The sequence below is a fragment of the Podarcis muralis genome, chromosome 1 (assembly GCF_964188315.1).
Source record: "Podarcis muralis chromosome 1, rPodMur119.hap1.1, whole genome shotgun sequence".
In the NCBI taxonomy this organism is placed as follows: Eukaryota; Metazoa; Chordata; class Lepidosauria; order Squamata; family Lacertidae; genus Podarcis; species Podarcis muralis.
The window spans coordinates 86184798-86203199 of NC_135655.1; the positions used below are offsets into that span (position 1 = coordinate 86184798).

The 18402-nt window shown below is 43.9% G+C and overlaps 1 protein-coding gene across 15 annotated transcripts in view; it reads left to right on the forward strand.

The window, feature by feature from the left end:
• TNS1 (tensin 1) overlaps positions 1 to 18402 on the forward strand; it is a 318113-nt gene that overhangs the window by 220042 nt on the left and 79669 nt on the right. For all 15 annotated transcript variants that reach the window (XM_077934370.1, XM_077934367.1, XM_077934376.1 and 12 more), the window contains 8 exons: positions 2689 to 2753; positions 3965 to 4048; positions 5237 to 5349; positions 7921 to 7981; positions 9536 to 9611; positions 10991 to 11120; positions 12729 to 12794; positions 13656 to 13772. In XM_077934370.1, coding sequence (XP_077790496.1) covers positions 2689 to 2753; positions 3965 to 4048; positions 5237 to 5349; positions 7921 to 7981; positions 9536 to 9611; positions 10991 to 11120; positions 12729 to 12794; positions 13656 to 13772 — 712 coding nt within the window. The remainder of the gene's footprint in view (positions 1 to 2688; positions 2754 to 3964; positions 4049 to 5236; positions 5350 to 7920; positions 7982 to 9535; positions 9612 to 10990; positions 11121 to 12728; positions 12795 to 13655; positions 13773 to 18402) is intronic.

Sequence of the window (18402 nt, forward strand, 5' to 3'; positions counted from 1 at the left end):
GTAGCAGATGGAAAAGAAAGTCCACCCTCCCTTTAGCAAGCCTATGACCAACAGACATGGCCGGACTGGCAATTGAATTTTATTTCTCCATGGCAGCTGAGGGCAGTAGTGTGGTTTCACAGAAGGCACATGCAGGCTGTGTGGTGCACACAGATCTCTCCTGCAGTAGCTCCCTGCCCTCATCATCTGTCTTTCTCTGCCTAATGGTAGGACCAGCCCTGACGCTGCTGGTATTGCATTAATGATCATATTTGCATTGTTGTTATATTTGGACATTTTATTCCTTTCAATGCTTATGTATGAGGATGGAGAGTGTTGTTGCTTATAAAAGGACTCTTGCTATTTTGTTCAGATCATTAAACTTCAGTCAGAAATGCAAGCAGTGGAAAAAGGAAGCAGTTTACTTCTATGCCTGTAATGGGAATCAGAAAGTATAATGGGTATAAGCGTATTGGAAGGATAGTATGGGAGTAAAGATGGGAGTTGGATGGGGATTAGGTATTTAGCAAGCTGTGAAAGGAGAAGGAAGCATATCTTTATAGATCACTAGATTTCTGTGATGAAAATGCATATGGATTTGATATGCATCAGATAACTGTGGAAGATTAATCAAATACCTTTTAGATTATAGTTTGGGGCTTTCTACTGCCTTTGGATTTCTGCTGGTGGTGGTGTAGTCCTTTGTTCTGAAATCTGCATGGAACCCCTTTGGAGAGATTGCTTGAGATTTTTGGAATGAGGTGCCATGAGTATGCTGATGACATCCAACTCTGATGGCTTTTTCAGATGTGATTTTCCTGGGTTTAAAAACCATAATTAAGCCATGAAAGTCTGTGGGGCCTGCACATTTTTCTCTCCCTTTCTCTCCCTTGATCCTGGTCAGTTTACATTGCAGTTTCACATCATGTCCAAAATGGGGAAATGTGACTTAATGCCAACTTATTAACCAGGATCTTAAAGCCAAATCAATCCAGCAAGGTTATTGTTTTCCCCAGGCCATTTGGGTGTGCAGTGCAATTTATCCGCCACTTCAGTTTTTATTTCAGTGCTTTTTTATGAGTTTTGGTCCCTTTTTATGTTTTTGCTGTATTGTATTGAATGTTACTGTGTTTTATGTTTTTATGCTGTAACATGCTACGGATTGATCAGAACAAACTCTGTGCGCAGTTTTAAGTACAACAGATAAAACAAAATAGACCCTGAAAACAGATTCAGAGTCATACTAGATGCAACAGGGCAGCCATGCTTATTTTTGAATCTGCCCAGCTTGCTTATGGAGCAGGATCGGGGTGACACCCATTTTAAAAATTGAAACAGAGTACATAGATGTTGGTGCTAACTTCTCCCCAATGTACTTCCTTGCCCTCCATTTTCTCCACTGTTCCCTTCAAGCTTCCAGCACTGGAGTTGAATTGAGAGAGAAAATTGTTTGAAGCACAGCTAGCTTATGTTGTACCCTCCAGGTCAGGGTGGTCCAATACATGGCCCAAAGGCCCTCAGCAACATCTGACCCTTGTGCTGCCTTCCAGCGAGGTGCTGGGTTTTGGGAAAGAGGCATGAGGGCTCTGATAGGGTCCTAGAGTCCACTCCTCCTTCCCAAAGCCTAGTTAGTGTTTCCCAGCTTTGGGAAGGAGGTGGGAGGACTCTGGGACCCTGCCAGAGCCTTGCACCTCCTTCCAAAGCCTGGCATTTCCCTTACCTGGCTTTGGGAAGGCAGTGCAAGGGCTGGATTGGGTGGGGTGTCCCTGGGCTCCTTTGGGAGGAAGACTGGACAATAGATAGAAATAATAAACATAATACCCAATGGTTTCAGGGTGAAGCAGATAGGTATGCACAGATCTCCATTATCCACTGTACTACAGCAGTTTTCTTATTTTAAAATAGCTCCCTGGTTAGACATTGAGCAGTTTGTGCTTTGAGGTATGAAAGTGGGTGCACCAGTTTCCTCTGAAAAGCCTTTTCTTCACAAAGTGGAGATTGGGTTTATGAGAGGATGCCGCAAAATCAGAGCTCTCTAACGGCCTCTTAGATTCCCCACAGGTCAATTGGTGTCAAAGGGAACAGCGACATCTACTGACCGGCCTTTCCTTCCTGGTGGAAAATGCATTGTAAGGAGTAATCGAGAGTGAAGCGGATCAACCAGCTGGTTTCTCCCTGCCAGCCAACATAACCTTTGATTCTTTTAATTTCCAGTAATAGGCTGCCTGGTCTGAATGGAGCCTGCTCCTCTCAAAAGCCTGGACGTATTAGTAGGACATTGTTCCATGGAATGCTTGAGAAATTAAACCTTTGCAAATGCCGATATGAATTGACCTGATTTGGACCTTCCGGACCAACATGTAGATTGGAACTTAATTACCCACAGCCTTTCATGTTTCCTGAATGTTCTGACAGAGTTCTAGGTGCAAAAATGTAGCAAGTTACATTTGCAAATGTGCATTTTGAGAGAAAACATATTTTTAAAATAGGTATTTAAATGCACCTTTTTGTGTGTCTTTTTAAATAAAAAGAATGCAGATTGATGTGGAAATAAGTGTATATAGGCAAAACCGACATGGATTGGATATTGTTGTTCTATTCACTTTGGAGAGATCAGACCTTTTAGTGGAGATGGATAGCTGCTTTCTCTTTTACAAGACTTTCTTACTGGTCACTCTAAACCACTTGTTTTGCTTATGTCTTTTGCAGGGGAACAGAGGCCGGACAGGAGTAGTTATTGCTGCCTACATGCACTACAGCAACATTTCAGCCAGGTAAGAGAGCCTCATGCTGTGTTGCATGAGGGGTGGTGAAGACCGTAGTTTTAGTGGTGAGCGGTAAAGTGGAAGAGGGAACAGGCTATTCTGAAGCCTCTGCAACTTTAGCAGTCCAGAAAACAACCTTGGAATGTACTTTCCTGAAGCAAAGTCCCAGATCATCCATCCTAATGCAGGCACTCCAGTTGTGCTCTTAAGCCGCATCAAAGCTGGTTCTGATTGTATGCACTTCTGTGATGCTGTTCTGTAGAACACAAAATACCTAATGGGAAATAGCTCTTGTCTGGCCATTCTTCTGTGAGTGGGAGAAGTTTCCCACAGTGCTTTGGCTTCTGGAGAAAGCCTTTCTGTTTGGTTTATATAGGAACGAAGGGCCCCAATGAAGCTTCCTGCTGGCCAATTCTCCAGGGAATGAGCTTGAAGGGAGGTGGCCAGAGAGAGTGACTGGAGGACAAGGCCAACAAAGAGGGATGAGAACATGCATTAGGGCCACTGGGTTGGGGTGCAGAAGCTTTGGTCTTCCGTGGTCTCAATTCTTTGGTCCCAGAGGGGTCAGTGAAAAGAAAAAAAGTTTGTTATAGTTAGGCTGATATCACATTTCCTGTTCTACAAGTTGAGGCAGAATCTCAAGTAAGTGACAGTATTATATATGTACTATACTAGAGAAAGAAACATAAAGCTGTGATATATGCATTGCTCTACTGAGGATTGGCTCATTGCATCAGTACCTCAATTGACTTATTGAATCAATACAGTCAATTGGCCAATGCAGTCAATTAACTTATTGATAGGATGCCTAGAAATGTCATCATTTTTCATTTGAAGCAAAACATTTGGCAGCATGATAACCCATCCCATGCATATCTATTCAGAACCCCCACTGAATTCAATTGGATTTGTTCCCAGTTGGGTGTGTATAGCCAGTGTTGTGCCCTCTCGATGTTATTGGGCTGCAGCTCCCATCAGCCCCACTCAGCATGGCCAATAGGCAAGGGTCAAAGGACTCCAGCAACATATGGAGGGCAGCATGTTAGCTGACCTGGGATTGCAGCCTGAAATCCCTATTGAAATTCCCTATATCAAATACTGGGGAAGAAAGAAGAAACCTCTTCTTACTTGGGGCCTCTCTTTTTTTCCAGCTCACCTACGAACTTTCCCCCCTTTCCCATGGAATATGTCTGTGCCAAACTCTTTTCTTTATTCCACAGTGCAGACCAAGCTCTGGACCGGTTTGCCATGAAGAGGTTCTATGAGGACAAGGTGATCCCAGTGGGGCAGCCATCACAGAAGAGGTTAGTCTGGAGGGCAGGCTGGTGAGGGTTTTCCACCTTCTATTGAGTGTGGGCTGTGAGCTTCATGGAAAAGACTGCTTTCATTGTGAGACATTCAGAATGGGTGTCTTTATGGCTATCATAGTCTAGATATCAAAGCTCAGGATGTTTCTCATGTTGCAAAAAAAACCCTCTGTTTAGTGTTGAATTTCTGAAAGTAAGATACCTATTGGGCCTGCAGTGTATTTTCAGTCAGTTTCACTAGGTGGTGCTGGAGCCAGTCATGATGAGTCTTTGGTTTTTAATGGGCAAATGTTCCTCTGTCTTGTAGCCACTACCAACATCTCAGCATAAGCTCTCCTTTTTAAAGGGTGTTCCAGCATCAAAATATGAACTTTGCGTTACATAATATAAATACATTTTTTCATGTCTGAAAACAGTTGCCTGCAAATAAAGTGGAACAGGGAACGAGTCGTTCTGCTGTAGACCCCTGAAGTAAATCAGAACTGATTAGTTAACCATTGGCACTCTAGATAATGCATACAGAAGAACTGAAAAGACTTAGGTCGGCACCTCCATTTTTTGTATGAAGGGTCCCTACTCCCGAGTAGCCTATGGGTGTTTGATTGGTTCTCCTAGTGCTATTGGGACTATTTCCAGTGTCTCTGTTGACTACAGAAATATGTCTAGGCACCCAGGTTATGTTTCTAGGTTAGCCAGAAATGGAGACACCAGGACTGCATAAAGCAGCCTCTTAACAAGATTTCATCCGTGTGAATGTTATACTACAAATGAAGATGCTGTACCTGTCCAAGCCCAGAACTGCACTAGCAAGATTTGACACCAAATGTAAATCTGGTTGGTACTCCAGAATATTAAGGCTAAAAAGAACCAAACTTGTGCCAACAGCTGTCAGGCAGATTATTCAAAAACAGGCCCTACAGTGCCTAAAGCCAGGGAAGGCAACACACTAATTCCAGACAAGTTCTGCTGGGCAAAAATCTTTCATGTCAGCTTCTGAGATACCTTAATAATATCATGAAGCATGTTTAAAAAACAAGCAGATTTAGAGACTTGTGACTGAGACCTTAGTATAAATCACTATGAGAGAATTGCCCAGTTTCACACTGTTTGCAGAGGGCAACTTTTCTTTATTGAAGCATTAGTCTTTTAAGAGGCACCTGACTACTCTTGTGGTTTCTTCCCTAGGTATGTCCACTACTTCAGTGGTCTGCTGTCCGGGACCATCAAAATGAACAACAAGCCCCTCTTCTTGCATCATGTCATCATGCATGGAATTCCCAACTTTGAGTCTCAAGGAGGTAACTGGTCTTTTCCAACCCAGCCAACATCACGCAAACATAGCTGTCGTGAGGCTGAAAAATAACAATGTCAGTTAGTTGATGAGGAATCCCATAATTTGTAATTCTCACTATGGGCTGACAGATACAGGAGAACAAAGTGACAGTATATTCAGTAGAGAGAACAGACTGCGCCATTGTAGAATGCAGGGTTCAGATCATGTTTTTTAATGTCCTCCTCCATTGCAAATTTCTTGCAAACAGAAAGCCAAATCAAGGAAAGGGCACATTAGGAACCATTCTCCTTGACATGCTAGTTTTCTGTTTGCACGGATTTCTTTTTCTTCCTTTTTGATCTGGAGGAGGATTCAGAAGTGGTGTCCTACATGCCTAACCTGAAGTTGTGCAGTTTGTTTTACCACCTTATACTGCAACATGATAGGGCCAGTCACAGCCACAACTGTCTTCCTTTAACCCATTGCTCTTGCTTTCAGCAGCTTATTTTGGCAGCTTCTGTTGGTTTTATCACATGGAATTGGAGCAGATGTTCTCACATGTTCCAAGTCAGCTCAGATTCATCCACCTACTTGCAGTAAAATCCATTTTAACATCCTTGGGCCGAATGTTCTTGCAGTTATTCAATTCCAGCTCAGGATGTTTGATAAGAGCATAAGAACAAGCCTGCTATGTAATTTCCAGTGTTCCCTCTACTTGTGTATCATGACCCTAAGACACTGCACAGCAGTGGAACAACAGTTTTGTGTCACCTTAAATTTTATTATGACATAAACTTGTATGAACTGGAACCTATGCATCAGATGCTTGAAATGTAACATTTACTTGGCAGGTATGTATATGCAAATGGGGGAGGGATTGTAAGCACTGAGATCAGAAGGAATTGAAATAGAAAATAGTGCAGATAGTGATAATTCAATTAGAGCTAGAATGCCTGCAAGATCAGCACAGCTACTCTTTACAACAGCAGTGCTAGGTGATAAAACAATCCACTTGACAGAGCCACACTAATTAACATCTGTAGAGGGCAAGGAAAACATCAACTCTATTCAGATCCAAATGAACAGAGCTGAACTTCCAAAATCCATATCAGTCTAATACCTTTATTAGGCCAACTAGAATGCCTCAAAACAGTATGCAAGCTTCTGACTTATCCAGATCTATTCATCAGCTCATGGCAAACAGAGTGGGGATAGAGAAGAGAATATATCTGATCACAGTCTTAAAGCAGAATGTGGGAGGCTGTAGTGGAAGTTCAAATGAGCTTTGTTAGCTGCTATGCAGGTTTTAGGTTGCACCTGGAATTTTGTGGCAATTTGGTTGGCCTAATAAAGGTATTCCTCTAATAAGGATTTTGGGCTTTTCCCCATGAGCCAACATGGTTATCTTTTCTTACTGTGTAATTATTACAGTGGTGCCTCGCAAGACGAAATTAATCCGTTCCGCGAGTCTCTTCGTCTTGCGGTTTTTTCATCTTGCGAAGCACGGCTATTAGCGGCTTAGCGGCTATTAGCGGCTTAGCGGCTTAGCGGCTATTAACGGCTTAGCGGCTTTAAGAAAAAGGAAACAAACTCGCAAGCCCATAGGGAAATTCGTCTTGCGGAACGACTCAAAAAACGGAAAACCCTTTCGTCTAGCGAGTTTTTCGTCTTGCGAGGCATTCGTCTTGCGGGGCACCACTGTATTACAATTTCTGGTTTCTCCTAGTTACTTTGACTGCACTGAACTTTCCCCCAGCCCCCTTGCTGTTGCTTGTTTATATTGTTTTACTGTTTTTATTGTACACCACTGATATCTTTAGGGAGAAAAAGTAAAAGGATGATGATGATGATGATGATGATGATGATGATGTCAGGCAGTTTCATGTTGGAACCACTTGTTTTTCAAGTACTGCCACTTTAAGATGAGTTGCAGAGTGTCCTGGCAGATTGAAATGTTACTGTACTGGGTTATATTGCTGTTTCGGATGCCAGATTTGTGTACATTTATTCTTTAGCATAGGAACTGATATACACACGATACCACAAAACTCTTCTTTGGTTATGCTGCAACAGTCATAAATCATCACAAGAATGGGGTGATCCATTCTGTGGCACCAAGGCCCAGCTTTCAGCCGTCTAGATCTATGTGGTCCTACACCCAGCACTCTTTGATAACTTTGACACACACACACACCCCTAATGTGAATGTGCTGGGCGTACAGATTGGATGTATTATTTATCTGAATTTGGCTGTTCAACAGAAAGCTACACTAGTTCTTTTGGTTTTCTGTCCTCTGGACTTTAGGCGCACAGCACACCTTTGCAATAGAGAGAGCTGGGCAGGGGAAGTTAGTTCAGATACCTGAACCCTTTAAGCCTCCAAATAAAGGAAGAGCCTGCTGTTTGTGCCTGTGCTCTTTTCCAGGGCATCTGTCAGTGTCACAGACCAGGTCTTGTTGGCTGCAGGGTCACTGGAAAGCTCTCCTCCAGGCGAGACTGTTTGTCTTGGCCTCTTGCTGTTTGTTTTCCCTTCTCCAACTAATCTCCCTGACTAATGAAGGTCTTTTTCTCCCTGTCTCTGATTTATGTTTCTTAGGCTGCCGGCCCTTCCTCAAGATATACCAAGCTATGCAGCCTGTCTACACATCTGGAATCTAGTAAATATTGCCCTGGAATTGGCACTTCTTCTTTTTATTCCCAGCACTCATTTCCCCTCTGTTCCTTTCAGACCAATGGGGTGGGGACTCTGTCTGAATCTTGGGCAGAGGTGGGATCTGGGAGGGCTCTCATTGCACATCATTTGTGCTTTGCTTTAACCTCCATTGCCAGGAACCTGCCAAGAAAACCATAAAGGAGGGAGACAGTCCCTTCCCTAAAGACCTATTGAACTGCATAGGCATAGCAAAGGGTGGGAGAAGATATTGCAGACATACTATCACCCATGAGAGCAGCATTTAAGACTCTCTGCATGTGACACTTAATTTTTCCTCCATGTGGGAAAAACATCATCTACTAAGCAGCCTTTGGTATGTCTACAGGGTTAAGCTGTTTTCAGCTCAGTATAACTTTTATCCCAAGGAAGGTGGCAAATTGTTGTTCTATGAAACAGCTACAGGTCTTAATTGGCTATTCTTTTTTTAAAAAATGGCTACCTAGATGAGTTTTAACTGAGGGCTTACTTATATTTAATCACTTAATTATAAAAGTGCATATTTAATAAATCTACACTAAAACTTTAGATGTGTTTTATTCAAAAGGAAATTTGAGATGGAAAGAAAGGCAGTCATCAATACCTTCTTTTTCGTTTTCAAATCAAAAAGTGTGTCATCCAGTTTCAACCTCACCCATTAAAATTTGTCCTGATTTATTTTTGACCTGTGAAAGCTTTGGTTGATTCTTGTACTGATTGAATCTCTGGTTGCAGAGCAGCAACGGCAGCATTGGATAAGCTGAAAGAGTTCTGCAAACATTTGTCTAGACATATGCAGCACTGTAGGGAAGGATTAGTACAGTGGTACCTCGGGTTAAGAACTTAATTCGTTCTGGAGGTCTGTTCTTAACCTGAAGCACCACTTTAGCTAATAGGGCCTCCTGCTGCTGCCGCTGTGCCGCTGCTGCACGATTTCTGTTCTCATCCTGAAGCAAAATTCTTAACCTGAGGTACTACTTCTGGGTTAGTGGAGTTTGTAACCTGAAGCGTCTGCAACCTGAAGCGTCTGTAACCCAAGGTACCACTGTACCTGTTTATGTGGGGTAGCAGCTTCCATATTAAGAAACTTCAGAAGTGGAAGCGCTGAGTAGATTGAGTAAAGGAGGTTAGGATTGTGCAAACTAGTCATGTTAAATTCTGGGACAAGATTTTGTGAAGATCATCTGGCATACAAGCTTTCTCATCAGCAATTTTATTATGGAAACTCCTCATCCATATCTTTGCTGATTGCTATAGGTTTTCTTGCATAATTGGCGTGTTCATAGTGCCGTTCCCCTGTTCTAATCTCTCCAAATAAGACAGGAATGATCAGTGTGAGTGGCAAAGGAACTGTAGCCAATCAAGGCAGCCCCAAACTCTCACACTAGTTGGCTCTCCTCTGTTCTTCTGTCCCAATTTCCTGTTTAGATCTGCCTCGAGTAGATGAGGCTCCTATGTTGACCCAACTTTAGGGAACAGCATCCCAGCTGTCTATGCTTAACTTATTTCTTCTTCTTTGTAGCAATGTGCAGGGGGACAGTCAGACCAGCATCTGCATCACTATAGAGCCTGGACTACTCTTAAAGGGAGATATCTTGGTAAGAGTAAAACATAGCTGGTTTGTTTGTTTGCTTTGGTCCATTTTCTGCCATTGTGGGGCTTTGGCTCACTCAGTTTAGCAAGGAATGAGAGAGAAGTTAGTTCTGTTCACATTTCAGTTCATGCTTCCTGAACCAATGAGGCTGCATACACACCATACATTTAAAGCACATTCCTCTCTTCACCAAAGAAATCTAGGAACTGTTGTTTACTACTCACAGAGCTACAAGTTCCAGCATCCTTATCAAACTCCAGTTCCCATAATTCTTTGTGTGTGCATGTGCTTTGAATATATGGTATATAGTATGGGGACGTGGGTGGCGCTGTGGTCTAAACCACTGAGCCTCTTGGGCTTGCTGATCGGAAGGTTGGTGGTTTGAATCCCTGTGACGGGGTGAGCTCCCGTTGCTGTTTCCCAGCTCCTGCCAACCTAGCAGTTCAAAAGCATGCCAGTGCAAGTAGATAAATAGGTACCACTGTGGCGGGAAGGTAAATGGCATTTCTGTGCACTTTGGCACTTGTACTCTGTGTGCCAGAAACAGTTTAGTCATGCTGGCCACATGACCCGGAAAATTGTCTGTGGACAAACGCCGGCTCCCTTGGTCTGAAAGCAAGATGAGCGCCACAACCCCATAGTCACCTTTGACTGGACTTAACTGTCCAGGGGTGCTTTACCTTTTTTTACCTTACATAGTGTGTACACAGCCTTAGCAAAACAAAACACAGCTGTTTGCCTTTCTCCAAATTTTATGATACGAGTCCTCCAACCCAAAACTGCACCACTGTACATATATCAGTGAAAATACCATACAAAACATTATAGTAGGGCAGGCGTAGGCAAACTCGGCCCTCCATATGTTTTGGGGCTACAGCTCCCATCATCCCTGACCACTGGTCCTGTTAGCTAGGGATGATGGGAGTTGTAGTCCCAAAACATCTGGAGGGCCGGCTTTGCCTATGCCTGTAGTAGGGGAAATTGCTTGCATAAAAATGTGTGTATTAGGCAAATGTGCATACAAACATGCATATATTGGGAGAGATGCACACAAAAATGCACACAATTTTGCATGCAGAATTTGTGAAGATTTTTTTGTTCTCAAATTGAGGCAAAAATGGGGCAAACTGCATAAGGTTGAGAAAATTCGGAATTGACATGGACAGATTCATCCACCCCTACATGCAGCATTAGTAGGTGGTTCAGTTTTGGAGATGCCAGAATAGGATGCTGGAGACATGCACAGTCTGCAGGCCACAATCTGCTTACTCTGGGATACTGTGCAGTTGGTGTGGGGTGGAGAGAATCATTTGTTTTCTGGCAGGTCCCCAACCTTATGACTCTTCTCTTTCCTTCTCTTCGCTGCCCGTCACCCACCGGCAGTTGAAATGCTATCACAAAGAGTTCCGTAGCCCAACTCGAGATGTGATCTTCCGAGTGCAATTCCACACCTGTGCCATTCATGACCTGGCCATTGTCTTCAATAAGGAGGACCTGGATGATGCCTTTAAAGGTAAGAACAATTGTATAAATGGGAATGAATGGAAGCTGGTTTAGTAAGCAGAGGATCAAATCATAGAATTGTAGCATTGGAAGGGACCCTGAGGGTCATCTAAGCCAACCCCCTGTAATGCAGGAATCTCAACTAAAGCATGCATGACAGGTGGCCACCCAACCCTTGCTTTAAAACCTCCAATCAGTATAAGAATGTTGTTGTTTTGTGTTTTTTGTTTGGAGAGTGGTGCCCCCTTTCATGTAATGCAGCTTTCCTGTAGTTCACCTCACTGTGGCACTTAAGAGTGTAAAGGAATATGCTGTTTATTTATAAAATTTATATACCACTTTTTTTAAAAAAAATGCAATGTACATAAAACCGCATGGAACAATTGCCAATGGGCACAGATAAAATCACGGAAAACTTAAAAGCAAATACTAAAATCTAGATAGGCTTGTTTAGCTAAATTAAAAAGTATGAGCAAGTGCCTAAAAGAGTAAGCAAAGTTTTCTGCCAGATGTTAACAGCAGAGAGTTCCAAAGGACAGATGCTGCCATGCTGAAAGACTAACTCCCAACAGATGTGAAACAAACATTATATGGCACTTGTAAAAGTGGAAACTCTGCAGTTTGAAGCACTGTGGGGCACATGTGGGGCAAATCAATATTTCAAGTGAACTGGACCCAAGCTGTTATTTTTGGTTTATGTTAGGATCAAATCATTTAGGTTTGTTGGGCCACAGGTAGCTTGAAGGATCTGTTGGTGACTGTAACTATTAACCTTCTCTGGAACTTGGCATTCTATTCACTTACATTGTTATCCCTTCCTTGATTTTGATTTGCTGGACTACGCTTCCATTGACCATCATGACATTACCCAAAGTAGTGCAAGAATCAGTTTGGAAGTACATTAAAAAGATTCTGCCCCCCCGGGCTTTACAGGGCAATTGAAATACCAGACAGATGAATTGACCTCCTGTCCTCCTTCTGATTGTCCTGCCAGTGTGGTAGGCAGGGACCAGTGCTTGAGAGGGTCATGTGAGTGACTCCTCCATGGCTGCCAACCATTCCAAGAACAATTCCTCTTCAGTCTTACTTCCATCCAAAAGCCATCACCTTGGCTCCACTAGAAAAGAGGAGACCTCATTGTGCTTTATTTGTATAGTGCCAATGCATGTTTGAAGAGGGTGAGCTGCCCAGTGGTGTTTGAGACACTTGTTGGCTGTGATGAGAGTGGTCTTCACCAAGAAGTGCAGGGGATGGGAAGAGATGTCACAAACATACCCTTATTAGAGCCAAAGCTGTGCAGATGTTGTGTCATGGTGAACTGTCCTTTGATTGTTCTGTATGGGACAATGACAATAAAGATATTGTATCGTAGCTAGATGAACCAAGAAAAACACAGATTATTTATAGTAGTCATAGCCATGAGGATGGGCAACTTGTTGGTGTGAGACCCCAGGATATCTAGACAGTGAAGCAATGATCCCTGTTGGCATATCCCTAACAGATCCCCACTGAATTCAGCTTCCCTAGCAGTCATGGTATTGCCCCAGTTTATAAGTCCTCAGTCAGTACAGACAGCTAGATATACCTGAATATCCTTTGGTCTTCTTGTTCATTGCAGACGAGCGGTTTCCAGAGTATGGGAAGGTGGAGTTCGTGTTCTCCTATGGACCTGAGAAGATTCAAGGTACTGTGTTTTCTAATCACCAACCTCTGGTACCTCCACCTACTGCTCCCATTCCCTGCTTCCTCCCCATTGCCAGGCCCTACAGTTCTGTGTCTGGAGCTCCCCGCATGATTTCTTCACAGCTTGGCCATTCTTTGCTGATAGGGCAGGTAACCTTGCGTTGGGACTTCCCCTTCTCCTTTGTCACTGCTGCTGGTGGGCAGAGGGTGCTTCAGTTCACCAGACCATCATAACTAAGAGCCAGCTGCTGATCCAGTTGAGCCACCTGGTCCTGCTTTTCCTTACCAGCAGACACCTTCTTTCCCCGTTCATGCTTGCCTGATTGATCCGTGGCATTCCCAAATGTCTGCAGTGCACTCTTCTGGGAATAATATTTTCCAGATCCATCTTAGGTCCTTGCTTGAGTGGCAGTTCACTTGGTCTTAAGAAGTGCCATTTACACAGTCGGACTATTAGTTTGTCTAGCTTAGTATTGTCCACACCTGTAGTAGCTCTCCAGGGTTTCAGACTGTGGTTGCTGGGAGATGCTGGGGATTAAACCTAGGATTTTCTGCGTGTGGATCAGATGCTCTGCCTTGCTTGTCCTCAGGCTCTTCCATAGCTGCCCACCCCACCTGCAGCCTCTAACCTTGTGCTGCTCCCCTCTCTCTCCCCTTTGATTCCTAACTGTGACTCACTTCTGGGTTTTCCTTGCATCATCTGTCTTCTACAGGTTCTGTTTCCCCTTTTTCTTGCTCCCTCTGTCTCTTCCCTTCTTCTTCCCTTTTCCTTACCACATTGCTGGCTTCTTCTGTGACTGGGCATGCACTGGAAGGTGTTGGCCAGCTCTGTTGCTGAAACTGTGCTGTCTTTCCTCTGCAGGCATGGAGCATCTCGAGAACGGCCCCAGCGTCTCAGTGGACTACAACACCTCTGACCCGCTCATCCGCCGGGACTCCTATGAAAACTTCAACATGCGTCGTGAAGACAGCATGGAGGGTAGGTGCCTCAGATTTCCATTGTACACACCCTAGCTCACGGGTACTGGCGTGCTTGTGTGCCACCTGGTAAATGCCAGCTCAGTTAAAGCAAGCATTTTTTTGGTCTATTACTAGGGATAAGCTTTCTGGAGGGCATGAGGTAAAGCCTAGCATCATCTTACACTTCAGCGTTGTGATCCAAGTCTTAAATTGATGGATGTGCTTCCTTTGGTGCCCTTTAGATAGCGATATCTATAGCTCCCATCAGCATTCCTCCCCTATTTTCAAATAACATTTTAGGACAAGGCACATGATTGTATGCATCTGTGAAGTGCTTCTCGAGACTTTTCATTCAAAAAAGGGGAACTTTGGAAACTTATCAGAAAAAGACTTCATGGTTCACTAGCATTTATGCAGCACAATCAGTGCAGGTGGGGCTATGTTGCTCTTCTGGCTTCCCAATGCCACTGCCCCTTACACTGAGGTGGAGTGGCAAGGCAGTGGGGAACGTGGCACAGAGCAGGAGCAGCGGTGGAGCCCATTTGATGCTTCACCTGCACCATGCTAAGCTCCCTATTGCCTCGCCCTTCTCCCTCTTGGTAAGCAGCAGCAATGTGCAGTGCTAGGAAGCACTAGCTGCTACTGAATCCACATGTTACTTTAAAAAACAGAAGCAAGAAGCAGGCCTCTGCTCCAAGGAGCTTACAGTCCAGATCTGGCACTGGAACAGGGACTGAGGGAGAGACAAGGGAAACAAAGCAATACGGAGAGGGAAGGAACGGGAGATGCTAGTGCAACAAGAGCTAGCTTTCATGCTCTTTGTTTAAAACAAGGTCTGAGTCAAGCAGGGGATAACAATCCTTACACAGGGTCTAATTGGCATTCCACCCCCCCCCCTTCTAGTATTCTTATCCCAAAGCATTTCTGCTTTCAGTCTTTGAATGGGAGTTCTTGAAAACCAAACCTCGATGTTATAATGTCTGTGCAGTTTCCACTTCAAGCCCTCTACCATATTGTGACCACACTTTTGAAGGAGCACAGTTTCTTCACTTAGATGCCAGAATTGGACGGTAGCCTTCCTACTTACTAGTCTGAAAGGGGGAGTGTCTGTGTGGGGTTGGTCGACTGGTTGTGGAATGACACAAAAAGGATGGAGAAGAGTTTACAAGTATACAGATGGGCAACATACTACAACATTGCGTTTAGGTAGCTACAAAAATGTATGTGTTGGGCTCTGGAAAATCAAAGATTCAGGGACTTTTTGAAACAGGGTAGGCGGTGGGATATTCCACTGCTGAGCATATGACACAGAAGTTGATACATTAGGCTGTCTTTTTTAGAAACTTTGTTTTGTGCAACTCTCTGGTATGGAATGATGCCAATAGTGGCAGTGTAAGTAGAGCTCCATAAGGATTAAATACTTTCTGAAATGGCAATAGCTGTTCAACAAAGATGATCAGTGGACTGCCAACTTCATGCTCAGGATCTCCCTAAATCTCAGTCTGTTAGATGCTTGGGAATGAATGGCTTTGGGTGAATGGCTGTATTGTATGTGCTTTTGAGGGGTAGGGGAGGGAGAGAATTACTCTAAAACACACTTTGGAAACAGGACAATGGGTTGAATAAACCACTGTTCTGACCATAACTACCCAAAGCTGTAGAGCAAGACTGTGGCAGAACAGGTAAAAAGGGGAGGAGGCTTTTTCCTGCAGCCCTATTGAAAACCAAGTGTTAGTTACAGCAGTGTGAACCAATGTATGCAACATTTTCACATGGTGATGCATAAATCGGTTTTGTTTAAAAGTGGCTTGTGATAAGAAAGCAAAGCCTACATTTTCCCTCTTTTGCTTCCTGTTACACATTAGCAGCACTCACAATACGTGGCTCAGAAAGTGCTTTTAGTGTCGCGTCTGGAATTTCCCCTTAGTGGGCAAAAATTGGTTTGATTTATAAGGAAGCAATTACTAATGCAAGTAGCCACTGCAAATGCATCTTTTAGTCAGGCAGCCCCTTTGCCTTGACCTCTGCGTCTAACTGAATTAAATTGGCTTGAGATCATCTGCCGCTTGCTCCCTTTCCAGATGAATCCCATGATGACACCAAAAGGGTGAGTTCCTTTTCTTAGGGCCAGTTTCCACTGAGGTCACTCGACAAACTTGGCAACGGTGTTTTATTTTGCCTTGGGTTCCCCCTGCCCCAGTTGCTAAGTCATGGTCACTCCTATCCTTGCCCAAATGCCTAGCACAGACTGTCACGGGCAGCCTGCCTCAGAGCCAGAGTACGAAGAGGAATGGGGAGAGGTGGAAACAGATGCATTTTCTGGACAGCCTGAAGGTCACGTGCAGCAAGCGGGCCCTGCCCAAGAAACAGATGGCACGGATGTTTGCGAAGTGCCCGACTGATGTGCATGATAAGGCTCAGAGAGCAAAGCCAAGATTTCTGCCGAGTCTCTCACCCAAGTCCTCAGGCTGAGTGATAGGTTAGTGATAGGTTTCATAGAGACAGGATGCTTCAGCTGCCTGAGAGTGAGAGCGAGTGCTGCAGCTATCAATGAGCTGGCTGGAATGGCATGGCTTCCCTCTCATCCTTGCTGGCTATGGAGAAATGTCTGGATTCCTGCCTGAGAGAGCAAGCTGGGCACATGGGCTCACAAACTTGAACACACGGTGGGCGTACCGGTAGTTCAGCTTGAGCTCACCCATGCTGCTCCTAGAACAGGCTGCAATTGCAACCAGTTTCTCAGAAGACAGTGCTTTGGCATTTACATTTGGATGGGCAGAAATAAGTCCCTAGCCAGCAGAACTGTGGAGAGTTGTTGTTGTTCTTTGCTTACCATCTCTGAGGAAAAAAAATAGGGTTGAGTGTTCACTGTGTATAACTAAGCAGCAGAGATGAGTCCTTGTTGTGTACGCAGAGATGGGGGTGGACAGGGCTGTTGGAGAATTCTGATGAAGAAGGAAAGAGGAGCAGAAATGGCTGAGGTTTATTTATCCGTCCCATGTTCAGAACAGAAAACAATCCAGAGAGTGCAACTGGTATTTGCTGCTGCTGTTGCTTTCTTTCCTCAAATGATATATCATTGATTACTTCCCCTCCATTTGCATTGATCCCCCCTTGGATGAAATGAATGGAGTGCAATAACATACAGTAATGGCAATGTAACCTATGTAATTAATTATGTAAATAATGTGATTTTGCCACAGTGGGCAGCAAGATGAAAAATGTAGTCTTTGGTGGAAGATGAACTGCAGCAGAATGGGAACAATGCTGCATGTGACTTTGAAACCAGCAATGTTTGGCTTCCGCTTATCTCACCCAGCAAAAGCCTATTGTTATTAGTTTTATTGAGTGATGAATAAGGTGGATGATTCTATGGCCTGAATATTTTCGGTATATAAGGATACCCGTTGGATGCTGTTCCAGAGAATCAGAGACTCTGTAGCTTCTTTTGCATGTGCCAGTTTATTGTGGGGTGGGGGAAAGAGTTTTGAGGAATGTTGTAAAATCACCACAATTACCAGCCAAGCAGAAAATTGGATCAACTTTGGGAAATGTAGTGATTTATATTGGCCTCTGTGGCCTGTTCGGCTCCGGATGTAATTTATTGAATCCTAAAATTATCTGTATATGCTTGGAGTTACTATTTTTTATTGGGAGTGTGTATGTTACTCACCCTCCAATTCAGGTTTAAGGATGGTGCTCAGGAGATGAAAATATTTTCTCCTGGGGGGTTTCATAGACAGATATTCTTTTCTCACAGAGCTCTTGCATGCATATCCCCAATGAATGTCAGAAGGGCATCTGATCCACATGATCCGCTGTGGTTGTGGATCACCATTCTGTGCTGAGATAATGGGAACTCCATGCCTATAACAAAGGAACCCCTTGAGCCCACCAGCAATTGTGTTGGCGTTGACAATGCCTAGCCAATCCCCTCACTATCCAATTCCATATCAGGGGGTGAATGTTGGTATGTTTTGTTTTCCTTTGTACTTTAGTAGTCTGTCTTTCTTACTTGAACCAACTAGTTGCACATCGCTGAAAAGTTCCTTATTGTAGAACCCTTTTTGACCTGCTTTATCTAGACTTCATGGTACACTATGAGCCTGGAGATTTAGGCCAGGGGTAGAGGAAACTTGTGGCCTTTCAGATATTGCTGGACTCCACCTTCCATCATTCCTGACTCTTAGCCAGGCTGGCTGGGGCTGATGATAAGAGCTGGAGTCCAACAACATCTGAAGGGCCACAGGGACCCCATCCCTTTATAAAGACTGAAATGATAAGGGTGATAAATGCTGAGGATTATGCTTCATAGCCTGGTAGCTTAGGGTAGCTGTTGAGATGGACACAGGTGGTTCTGACGTCTGCCTCTGTAAAGCAACAACTGCTGCATCAGATCTCTCCTTCTCAAACTCCCACCTCTTCCTGACAGTCCTTTCCTCTCCATACTGTGTAGGCACCGAGTTGTATTATCCATGATGGAAGCAGGGCCCCCTCAACCTCCTTTGTCTGTTTGATTTTGTAGAAATGTGAAAAGTGTTTAGCAGAGTTCTGACTACTTACAGCTTTTGTGCTTAAATGGTTTTTTAGGTGCAGTTTAACTGAAAACAGAATGTTCACATGCAATCAAATATTGCATTGGGCAGAAC